Here is an 11405-nt window from a genome sequence, read left to right as displayed (position 1 = left end):
GCACGCGGGCTTTCTCTAGTTGCGGTGAGTGGGGCTACTCTTCGCTGTGGTGCGCGGGCTTCTCATTGCGGTGGCTTCTCTTGTTGGGGAGCACGGGCTCTAGGCGCGTGAGCTTCAGTAGTTGTGGCTTGCGGGCGCTAGAGCGGAGGCTCAGTAGTTGTGGTGCATGGGCTTAGTTGCTCCGTGGCATGTGGGATCTTCCCGGACCAGGGCTCGAACTCGTGTTCCCTGCATTGGCAGGCGGATTCTTAACCACTGCACCACCAGGGAAGCCCTAACCCCCCATATTTTAACTGAGATGACACACCTGGTCTCAGGACTTAATGAAGCTCAGGTTCTTTATGTCTCATCGCAGAAAGAATTCAGTGAGATACAAAGTGATAGGTAAGAAATGGATTTATTTAGACAGATACATATTCCATAGATAGAATGCGGTCTGTCTCAAAAGGCAAGAACAGCCTTGGGAGAAACACACTCCACAGAGCGTGAGCCATCTCAGAAGACGAGAGGCCCCGAAATATGGGGTGGTTAGTTTTTATGGGCTGGGTAATTTCATAGACTAATGAGTGGGAGGATTATTCCAAGTATTTCGGGGGAAGGGGTGGAGATTTCCAGGAATTGGGCCGCCACCCAGTTTTTGACCTTTTATGGTGGACCTCAGAACTGTCATGGCGCCTGTGGGTGTGTCATTTAGCTAATGTATTACAGCGAGCATAAAATGAGTCTCAAGGTCCACTGGAAGTTGAATCTTCTGCCATCTTGGACCTAGTTGGTTCTAAGGAGTTTTTGTCATGTCCTATGTGTGTCATTCTTTTAAACGTTGTGCCCTGCCCCCTTCCCTCCTGTTTCAGAGGGACCAGCATGTGCAAAGGCTTGGAGGCAAGCCTGCAGGCGGGCATTCAGGAAACCTGAAGTTCTTTACTTCTGGTGGGACCAGAAAGCCTTAGGGGAGAAGGATTCATGCTAGGCCTTTATCCTGGGGGGTGAGGGGTGGGATCTGGGGAGATGTGTGACTAGAGAAGTGACCTGATCTGATTTGACAAGAATCCCTTTACCTTCCATGTGGAGAAGGGATGGGGGGCTGGGTGAAGGTGGAAGTGGGTGGGCCCATCTTGGGCCTCCACATCTGACACATTCCCTTTTCCCACTCTTCCGGTCAGGCCCTTTAATTCAGCCTCCCCTTCCTGGTCAGCAGAGTAATGCCCCCCACCAAAGATGTCCATGGAATTATTCCTGGGTGTGTCACAAGACACACACTTGTGAAGAAGTCCCAACCCCCCAGGGCCACCATGAGGCCTGGAGGGGAGGAGGGGTGCCATCTGGGCAGAGTGTATCCGTACCAGTGGGGTCAGTATCACAGGCCAGGACCACCAGGCAGCCCCTGAAAGCCAGAAAGCCCACCCCAGTGACACCTGTGCACCCATCTTCAAAGACACCTGGCTGCAGTACCTGAGGAAGCCGTGTACCTAGGGACACGGGGGAGAGGCTCCTGGTTCAGCCCAAGCCTCCGCTAACACCAGAAGCAGCTGAAGGTGGGGCTCCATGCAGAGCCCCCCCCCCCCCAGTGGGGAGAAGCCCCAGGGGCTCTAATTGTGTGGTAGCCAGGAACTGACCCGCTCTGACCAAGGGCCCCACAAAGTGTCTGCTGGCAGCTCAGGGGAAGCTGCTCTGCTTCATGGACAGGTTAGGTCTGCCCTGGGCACCTGTAATGTCCCGGGGGCAACTCCTCACCTTACCTCCGACTGCTCCGGACTGTGTGACAATAAAGCCGGGTTGGTTACATCCCCTCTGAGCTAGGGCTATGGCCCTGGAGGCAGAGAACAGACATGGGTCACTGCCAGCCTGCACAGGGGTCAGATTCTCAGAGGCGACAGCAATGTCCACCTGCCTCTGAGGATGGGCTGGGAGGGCAGCGGGTGGCACTCTGTCCTCTTGTGGTCCAAGGGGTCTTGCTGCTTCAAGTCCTCCAGGGAAAGAACTGCGGCCAGGAGTTCAGAGTTACCTGTGCGCGCAGAGCTTACCTGAGGTGGAAGTAGATGATCTCAGGGGTACAGTGGTCTGAGAGAATAAGGAAGCAGGTCCCTCTTCCCAGGCACGTCTCAGGGTGGCCACCAGCTGAAGATGAAGCCGTCTTTCTGTGCCTGGACAGAAAAACCAGACCCCTGGAGTCAGGCTCACCACTACAGACCGACAGGGGCAGGTCAGAACTCTATGTAGATGGGGAATGATGGGGCATAGGTAACGGGGAATGGGGGAGGCCAGAGCCCAGTAGGCAAGGGCACCGTCTGTGAGACCTGCAGGGGCCAAACTCGTATCTACAATGGCCGAGGTCACTTTCTGAGCAGATAAAGTTGTCCTGTATTCTGCAGGCTTCTGAGCCATGTTCTTGAGAGCTGTCACCCCTCCAGCCAAAACCCAGGGAGGCTTCTGTTGCCCAGGCTGGGTTCCCAGTGACTTTAGCAAACGTGACCTTCATGGCTGTCCAGTCTCAGGCCAGAGGCATGGCTGGCCCAACCTAGGGCAGAGAAGGGAAGCAGGAAATTTAAACACGGTGTTGGGATCTTCTGTTGTGTGTGTTTCCTGGGGGAGCTAGAGCTTCAGATTTCTTTGTGGAAACTTCTGCTTTTATAATTTGGCACCTGTTTTATTGTTTTGGCTGCGCTGTACGGCATGCAGGATCTTACTTCCCTGACCAGGGATCAAACCCGTGTGCCCTGCAGTGGAAGCGCAGAGTCTTAACCACTGGACTGCCAGGCAAGTCCCAGCACCTGTTTTAAAATATCTAATAGCCATGTGAGTTCAATGTGGTAGGCAGAATCATGGTCTTCCAAAGATGTCCACATCCTAATCCTCAGAACCTGTTAATATGTTACTTGACATGGCCCACTTTATGGATTAAGTTAAGGATCTTGAGATGGGAAGAATATCCAGGATTGTCTGGGTGAGTCCAGTATAATCACATGAGCCCTTGAAAGCAGAGAAACATAACACAAATTATTAAAAATTTCTGGATGTCATAAGTCTGACACTTGTGTCAGCTACTCTAAAATCAAGGAATCGGGACTTCCCTGGTGGTCCAGTGGCTAAGACCCTGCACTCCCAATGCAGGGGGCCCGGGTTCGACCCCTGGTCAGGGAACTAAATCCCACATGCCACAACTAAGAGTTCGCATGCCACAACTAAAGATCCCGCATGCGGCAACGAAAATACTGTGTGCCGCAACTAAGACCCGGTGCAGCCAAATAAATAAATAAATAAGTATTTAAATATAAAAAAAAAAAATCAAGGCATCAGCAGGACTGTGTTGCTTCTGGGGACTCTGGGGAAGAATGGGTTCCCTTGCCTATTCCAGACTCCACGGTCTGCCAGCATTCCTTGGTTTGTGGGTCTTTCCGTCTTCAAAGCCAGCAACGGCAACTTCTTTCTCACATTGCGTCACCCTGACTCAATCTCTCTCCATCTCTACCGCCTCCCTCTTCCACTTTTAAGGACCCTTGTGATTACATTGTTTCATCTCACCTTCTCAACCTCAGATAATCCAGAATGATCTCCACATTTCAAGGTCAGCTGATTATCAACCGTAATTCCATCTATCATTTTAATTCCCCCTTGCCCTGTAACATAACATATTTACATGCTCTGGAGATTAGGTCCTGGACATCTTGAGGGGAGGGGGAGGCATTAGTCTGCCTACCATGAGCATACTTAAAAAAATAAAAAATTAAACATTGCCTACCTGGCTACTCGTTAAGTCAAGAATGAGTGCATTTTATATTCACATATTGAGGGATGGGGAAGTCATTCTGGCTTATACATGATTTGATTTTTTTATGCTAACTAAAACAGCCTGTTTGTGGCCTATCAAAAACACATGGTACATCTGCTGTAATCATTAAAGAAAAGGGTGCATTGACCAGAAGTAAAGAATGTCCATGTTAAAAATAAAGTTTAAATGCCTCCCTTCCTGGGATGCCAATGCTGGTATTCCTTCAATGATAAGACTAGCTTCTTCTCAAGGCCATATTGACTGTGTGCATGCTGACCTGTTTTTTTTTTTTTAAACCTTGAAGGAATGCATCCTTGATCTGTCTGATGTTCTTTGTTCTGACAAGATATAAAAATGTGCCATGCTTCAGTGGAGCAGTTCCTCAGAGTTATCTGAGAGGCTGTCTTCTGGGCTATAGTCCTCAGTTTGGCTCAAATAAAACTGTCTTCTATCCCTAGTAGAGATTGTTTATTGATTACTTCCAGCGACAGTGTCAACAAGCATTCTGTAGACAGGCATCTCTTACTTGCCCTCCCTGGCAGTGTATGTAAGAGCCTTGGGATGATGATGCTGGTGACAATAAGGACAATAACAATACTAGCTCTCTCATGTATGTAGCACCACGTGCCTGGCCCTGTGCTAAGCACTTTTCATGTCACCTCTCATGAGGAAAGTTGTGGTATTTTCCAAATTTTGTCACAGGACTTTGAATTAGAGCTGATTCTTTGAATTTAGAGCATCAGAATCTCCAGAAGGGCTTGTCAGGCTCATCCCTGTGGGGGGCGGGGACAAGAATTTGCATTTCTAGCCAGTTCCCCAGTGATGCTGATTCAGGGACCACAGTTTGGGGACCACTGAATTAGAGAGACATTTAAGGTTACTAAACAAAGTCTCCATGAGGGAGATAGTATTTTCACTTGACACCCTCAAAGGCAACAAGTGGTTCCCCAGGGGCCTCCTCACGGCTGGTTGTCCGAGGTCCAGGACACGGGTCACTTGCTGGACAACTATCTCTGCGGGAGGAAACCTGGGAGCGGCCCCTTTAAGAGGAAGCAAAGACGCGCCCCTGCCAGTCTTTTTTCTCAGCTCTCCATTTCCCAGCGCCCCTTCAGAGGTAGCTTGGCGTTGCCATGGAGAATGGAGAATGTGTGGGCGCCGCGCTGGGGGGTGGGGGTGGGGGTGGGGTGGAAATGCAGGACTGAAACTACATTGACCACAAGGCATCGGGGGCGGCGGGTTCTGGACCAATCACAGCCCAGAATAAGGGCTGTTTCCTGCTGCTCGATCGGCGGGGGCGGAACTTCCGGCGTCGCCATTGTTGGCATTCCTTCTGTTCTTGACAGGTCGTTTTCCACTGCCCTTGGGGACCCGAGTGTTGGGTCGTGGCCGCTTTCCAGGCGCCTCCTCGGGACCCGGCCGAGGTGGACAGTGAGGGGGATGGGACCGGCCTCCGGGCTCCGTACGAGCCGCAGTGTCATGTAACGCGGTGTCCTGCGTCCCCACGGTCCCTGGAGGCGGCGTTTACACCGTGGGGACAGAGGCCCCGCGTGCAACGGGCGGTGGGAGGCCCCCGGCCTGGGGCGGGGGGTGTAGGGAGCGGCAGGGCCCGCCTGGGTCTGATGGCGGCGGCGCTGAGGGACCCGCTGCGGGTGAGTGGAGGGTCCCCGCAGCCCCCACTCACTCGGACCCCTACCCATGTGGCCCGGGACCCCCGACAGAGGGGAGGGGGTGCTCCCAGACTCTGCCCCTCCATCTTCGCTACTGGGACCCTGGGGTCACTGAAAGCCCAAGGTGCCGAGTCCTGGCCAGGTTTTTTGTGGAAAGGTTCTCATTCTGGAATCCAGCGGGACAAGGCGTGCAAAGCAGTTTCAGGCACAGGGGCCAGGATGTGCACATGCTTGGCGGTGAAGCTCAGTTGGGAGTGTTCAGGGAACTGAAGGTCTCCCTGGTGCCTGGTGGACAAGAGCTTGGCCTGTCACCTGAGGGTGGTGGGAGCCACGGAAGGTTTGGAGCAGAAGAGGGAGGTGATCTGACTCAGGTGTTCACAGGCTTCCTCGGGCTGCAGAGTGGAAAACAGACAGGAGAGTGAGAGTGAGGGAAGAGAAAAGGAGGCACACAAGGATGCTACCTTAATATAGCAGTGGCTTGGCCAGAGCGGTGACTGGAGTTGGGAGAAGTGGTTGGAGCTTGGATCTGTCTTTTAAGTTAAGCCAGCCTGATTTTAGGTGGGGGGGGGGGGGGAGAGAGAGAGAGGACGAGGAGGTGGGGATGTCCCCGTGGGTTTTTGGCCTCAGCGATTAGAAGGTGGAAGTGCTTCGGCTGAGATGGGGAAATTGGTGGGTGGAGTGGTTTCAGGGAAGATCAGGAGGTGGATTTTGACCATGTTGAGACTGAGATGTCCCAGAGACTTCTGAGTGCAGGTCTAAGTTATGCTGAAGGATTCCGCTTGGAGACATCCAGTTGGCAGTAGCCAGCCTGTGAAGCGAGGTGGAACTCAGGTGCAGATTTAGGAGGGAGCGTCTTTAGGGCATGGTGATGGACGCCCCAAGGGGGCAGCTGAGGACTGGGTGGCTCTTCGGGTACCTGGACAGGGGTGGTGGTGTCACAAATTCAGGTGAAGGGAGGAGCAGCCACAAAGGAAGGGGTGTGTGGGAGAGGAGGGTCCAGAAGGGGCCCCTGGTCGCTGGGGTGGAGGCTGAGGCATATTGTATGTGGAGGTAGATGACAGCAGGACCGGGGCTGGTGGCTATTCACCTCTCTATGGCTCACCAGCCTTTCTTGGTCCCCTCTGTGGGGCCTGTGAGTTTCAGTTAGGATGGCAGGTTAGCTCAGTGGCAGGCAGGCAACTGGGAGTGTCGCAGGCCTGGGGCGGGAGGTGGTGGGCCTGGACTTTGAGTATACATTACGAGAGAAGAATACAGTGGCTGGGGAGGTGACAGCATGCAGAAAGTCAGAGGCCAGGACATGTCAGAGATCCATGTCTGGCCTTGGTGGCTGAGGGTCAAAGGTAGGAATAGGCCCAGTTGCAGAAACAATGAAGGAAACTCTGGGTGCCACCCCTGGCAGTTGGAATTCTTTGAAGTCTGGGTCAGGAAGGGGTACTGGTTGACCTCACCAAGTAGCCAGGCTCTGGATGCCGTTTGCACAGTGGCATGTGGGGTGGCTGGGAGATGCCCACTGTGTGGGCCAGGGAACGGTGTGGGGTCTGGAGATGTGCAATACAGAGCCTGATGTGTGCATGCAGAGGAGGTGAGTCAGTGGACTGGAATCTGGTACTGGGGGCCCTTTGGGAGAAAGGGGGCCTCCGGTTTGGTGTTTCTGGGCGGCAGCATCTGGGGACCCAGGGGAATTACCTAGCAGGAGGAAGTGGGGCCCTACATGCCAGGCTCAGGGTTTAGATGGCATCTATCTACCTGCCTGCTCTTTGAAGGACAGTGACCGATGGGACATGAGGAGACAGCGGCACCCATGACATTGCATCTGGGGGAAGTGGGTGACCTGGAGTGTTTGGGGAGGATGGTTTAGGGGTCAGAGACTGCCCACCACAGAGGTGGTATGATGCAGGGTGAAAGATCTAGGTCCGTATGGGCTCATCTGTGCACTGTTTGTTTTTTGTTCGTTTTTCTACCACCCTTTGGTCTAGCTGACTTAATTGTCCTCATCATGGCAGGGCTGGGGGACCTTTGAGGACATTGCCGTGTACTTCTCTCAGGAGGAGTGGGGGCTCCTTGACGAGGCTCAGAGGCACCTGTACTGTGATGTGATGCTGGAGAACTTGGCACTTGTGGCCTCACTGGGTAAGGCCCTCCCAGCCTCCTAGGCTCTGCCTTTCCTTTTCTCCCAGAAGCAGCTCTGTCTTCCCGCAGCTGAGCATGGGCGCTGCTTCCTCCCCTGGACCACCTGCCTCGTGTTTGCCTGCTCCTTTCTCTGAGGAGCCCCAACACCTGATTCCGAAGCCTTCTGGGGAAGGGCTCAGGGCTCGGAGTCTCAATCTGGCTGCCTAAATTTGTCCAGATCGGTGGCACCTCTGTGCCTGGCTGTGCTGTGGACTGCAGACACTGACGTGGTCACTGCTTGCGGAGACCACAGGGCTGTTCCTGGGAGCCGCTCCTCAGGGGCTGATTTTGTAACACTGGGTTTTCTTCCCAGTTGCAAAGATGACACGAGCTCCCTTTGGTCTGTCACCGGATAGGTTGCCCTGAGCTAGGCCACCCCCTTATCTGCTCTTTCTGCCAGGACTTGCATCTTCCACGTCCTGTGTGGTTGCCCAACCACAGGAACAGGGCAAAGGACCCTGGATGCCCATGTCTGCAGCCACAGCAAGAGAGGCTGGGAGGGGGCCTGGCTCTGGTGAGTGGGAGCTGGGGGCAGAGGTGACATTGTGGTGGGCTCACATTATACTGGGTACTTCCCCTGTGTCCACTGGAGCTTGTTGCTGGAGCCAGTAGCCCCACCCTACCCCCACCTTCCTTCTTCATTGAGGACAGACCTACTTGCCATTTGTCTTTTGTACCTAGGCCCTGATGATGGACAGCCTCACTGCTCTGATCTCCATTTCTCCCCCATTCCCTGCCTTTCCTCCTTTTGCAGGGCTGTCCCAGGTTAGCCTACAATCCATGTGTCATGACATGTGTGTGTATCTTCATGTAGACTCAGAGCACCAGGTGCCCTGGGTTTTCCTGAGCTCGTGCACATGGCTCTGTGTCCTCTTTTCCTGGCAGAGCTCTCTCCTCTCCTGATGAAAGCTGAGGAATGAGTTGGAATCTCTGCTTCTCCTTCCAGCCTGAACTTCACCCATGTTCTCACAGGTGATGGGCCCTCGCTTTCTGTGGCCTTCCTGGGCCCAGTCCTGCACCACTGGCTCTACCTCACCCTGACTTGATCTACAGACTCGTTCCTGAATGTGTCAGACACACATTTGTGAAGGGGCTGCCCTCTCCCAACAAAGCCTACATACGTGTCACTGGCATTTCTCTGCTTTCAGATTATTGGTGTGGAGCAGAGGCTGAGGAGGCATCTTATGAGCAGAGTATTTATGTAGCAGTGCTCCAGTCCAGGACCCCCAAGGCAGGTCCATCCATCCAGAAGGCCAACACCTGTGACGTGCGTGACCCAGTGTTAAAAGACATATTACACCTGGCTGAGCACCAGGGAATACACCCCAGGCAGAAACCGTACACGTGTGAGGCATGTGGGAGAGGTTTCTGGCTCAGTGCAAACTCTCACCAGCACCAGAAGGAGCACAGTGAAGAGAAACCCTTCACATGCAGGGAGTGTGCTAAGGCTGTCCTGGACAGCCATGGCCTCCAGCCCCAGGCCACCCACGGAGAGGGGACATCACACAGAAGCATCGAGTGTAACGAGGCCTTCCCACCCAGCTCCATTTGGCAGCAACAGCAGGGAGGCCACACCTCACATAAGCTCTTCAAGTGCAGTGACTGCGGACAAGCCTTCCTGAAGGCCTTTGCACTCCTCAACCACCTGATCACTCACGCCAACGAGAGACCCTTCAGGTGCCCAGCAGGTGGAAATGCCCCCAAGGAGAGTTCAACCCTGGTTCAACACCGAAAAACTCACACTGGAGAAACATCCCATGTGTGTAAGGAATGTGGGAAGGTGTTCAGCCACCTGTTTAGCCTGAGGACGCATCAGAAAGTTCACACTGGAAAAGCGCATCTCAGTTGCAGTGAATGTGGGAAAGTCTTCACCCGCAAACACTCACTCACTCAGCACCAGAGAGTTCACACTGGAGAAAGGCCTTATGAGTGTGACCAGTGTGGGAAAGCCTTCACTCGTAGCTTCCACGTTGTTCGGCACCAGAAAGTTCACAACACAGAGAGGCCTTATGAGTGCAGACAGTGTCGGCGAGTCTTTAGCTGTATCTCCAACTTTGTCGAGCACCAGAAAATACATACCGGAGAAAGGCCTTACGAGTGCAGCGAATGCGGAAAAGCCTTCGTTAACACCTCCCATCTTGTCCGGCACCAGAAAGTTCACAACACAGAAAGGCCTTTTGAGTGCAGTGAATGTGGAAAAGCCTTCCAGCAAACCTCCAAACTTATTCTACATCAAAGGAGTCATACTGGAGAAAGACCTTATAAGTGCAACCAATGTGGGAAAGCCTTTAGTTGCCCCTCCAACCTCGTTCCACACCAGCGAATTCACACTGGAGAAAAGCCTTACGAGTGCTCCGAATGTGGGAAAGCCTTCAGTCAAAGCTCTGCCCTCACTCAGCACCAGAAAGTTCACACCAGAGAAAGGCCTTATGAGTGCACTGAATGCGGGAAAGCCTTCAGCTACAGCTCTAACCTTGTTAAGCACCAGAAAGTTCACACCGGAAAACGGCCTTATGAGTGCAGCCAGTGTGGGAAGGCCTTCAGCGAAAGCTCCATTCTCTATCAGCACCAGAGAGTTCACACTGGAGAAAAGCCTTATGCGTGTAACAAATGCGGAAAAGCTTTCCGCTACAGCTCAAACCTCTCTAAGCACCAGAAGGGTCACACTGGAAAAGAGCCGTCTGAGGGCAGTGGACATAGGATCGCCTTCAGCCAGAGCTCCAGCCTCCCTCAGCCCAGAAAGGTCACATCAAAGAAAGGCCTTAGGAATGTGGCAAGAGTGGATAAGCACTAGTGGGGACCTTCTCCTTGTTCCATAAAAGGACTCACTCCTGAGAAACTCCTATGAAAGGAACCTTTGTGAGGAAGCCATCAGCCAAAATTTGAAACTTGCGCATCCCACACCCCTACTGGGAGATTGGCTGTAGTGCCAGTGGTAAGTGGGAAGCTTGCAGGAGCTATGCTGCACTTTCTAACCTGTCCAGATGCTTTGCCAGATTATGTCACTGCCAGATGCCCTCTCACCTCTACCAGCTGGCAGGTCCCCACACCATGTGCCTGTCATCTCAACATACTCAGGGAATGCAGGCTTGTGTTCTCATTCCCTGGAGGGAGCCATAAACGTTGGGAGCCCTTTGGGGTGGCCTCATTTTCCACCTCTCCCCTGTCCCCAGTGGCTCAGGTGTTGCCCTGACGTAGTTCTCTCCAGGAGGATCTGAACTGGAGTCTGACGATGTCCAGAGGAAGCTTCCTTCTTCATGGGCATTGTTGAGTCTACAGATGATGCCTGCAGTGAACTGGTCCAGCCTCCAAATCACCCAGCCTTGGAACTGCCTGCCTGCAGAGTGTGATAATAAAGACCTTATTGCTGAAGCCATCTTTAATCCTGAGACTCCGTCCATTGTGTATGGGGAAAGATGGGGAACAGAATTGGGCTCTAATGGTGCCAAGAGAGGGAAGGGCTTTTGTGGGGGCCCAGACTTTGATAGTAGGATGGCAAGGAATAGCGTGCAGTCTAGTTTAACCTAATTTGCCTTGCAGCCCAAGGCCTCCTGGGACAGACTTAAGGTCTCTGGGCCAAATCTTATATCCTGGGTGCCAGGACTACTTGCTGGGCCCAGAGCTTTGGGGTTTGAGTACTGGTGTGGGAATCTCCAGTAATTCCTGCACAGCATTCCTGGGAATATCCCACATCCCTCAAAAGTGTTGAGGGGCGGATGTCTCCTGGGACCTGCCCATGGGTCCAGTAAGGCCCCTGATGTCCAGAATCTGTAGGTAGGTATCTCTGGATTTAAGATCTACAG

The 11405-nt window shown here is 53.2% G+C and overlaps 1 protein-coding gene across 2 annotated transcripts; it reads left to right on the top strand.

Annotated features, from left to right (window-relative positions):
- Nucleotides 1–5072: 5072 nt before the first annotated feature.
- On the top strand, nt 5073–10955 carry LOC133077935 (zinc finger protein 132-like). Of its 2 annotated transcripts, XR_009697815.1 has the most exons (4): nt 5073–5415; nt 7437–7563; nt 8751–10537; nt 10776–10955. XR_009697815.1 is itself a non-coding variant. In XM_061172746.1 (3 exons), exons 1-3 carry the CDS (start codon nt 5386–5388, stop codon nt 10394–10396), a joined length of 1803 nt encoding a protein of 600 aa, XP_061028729.1. In that variant the 5' UTR covers nt 5073–5385; the 3' UTR covers nt 10397–10955. The 2 variants fall into 2 exon arrangements, 1 of the variants encoding a protein (XP_061028729.1); XM_061172746.1 differs by having other exon boundaries at nt 8751–10955.
- The last annotated feature ends 450 nt before the right edge of the window (nt 10956–11405 follow it).

This window comes from Eubalaena glacialis, chromosome 18, assembly GCF_028564815.1.
Source record: "Eubalaena glacialis isolate mEubGla1 chromosome 18, mEubGla1.1.hap2.+ XY, whole genome shotgun sequence".
Taxonomy (NCBI): domain Eukaryota; kingdom Metazoa; phylum Chordata; class Mammalia; order Artiodactyla; family Balaenidae; genus Eubalaena; species Eubalaena glacialis.
The sequence above is the reverse complement of the archived record's forward strand: the minus strand, read 5'-3'. Positions and strand labels throughout refer to the sequence as shown.

What these genes read in the sequence shown, in the direction of transcription:
- LOC133077935 (XM_061172746.1), top strand. Translation starts at nt 5,386, where the DNA reads ATGGCGGCGGCGCTGAGGGACCCGCTGCGG. An exon ending in CGCTGAGGGACCCGCTGCGG is followed by an intron (nt 5,416 to 7,436) that starts GTGAGTGGAGGG and finishes TCATCATGGCAG; the next exon opens with GGCTGGGGGACCTTTGAGGA. An exon ending in GGCACTTGTGGCCTCACTGG is followed by an intron (nt 7,564 to 8,750) that starts GTAAGGCCCTCC and finishes CTCTGCTTTCAG; the next exon opens with ATTATTGGTGTGGAGCAGAG.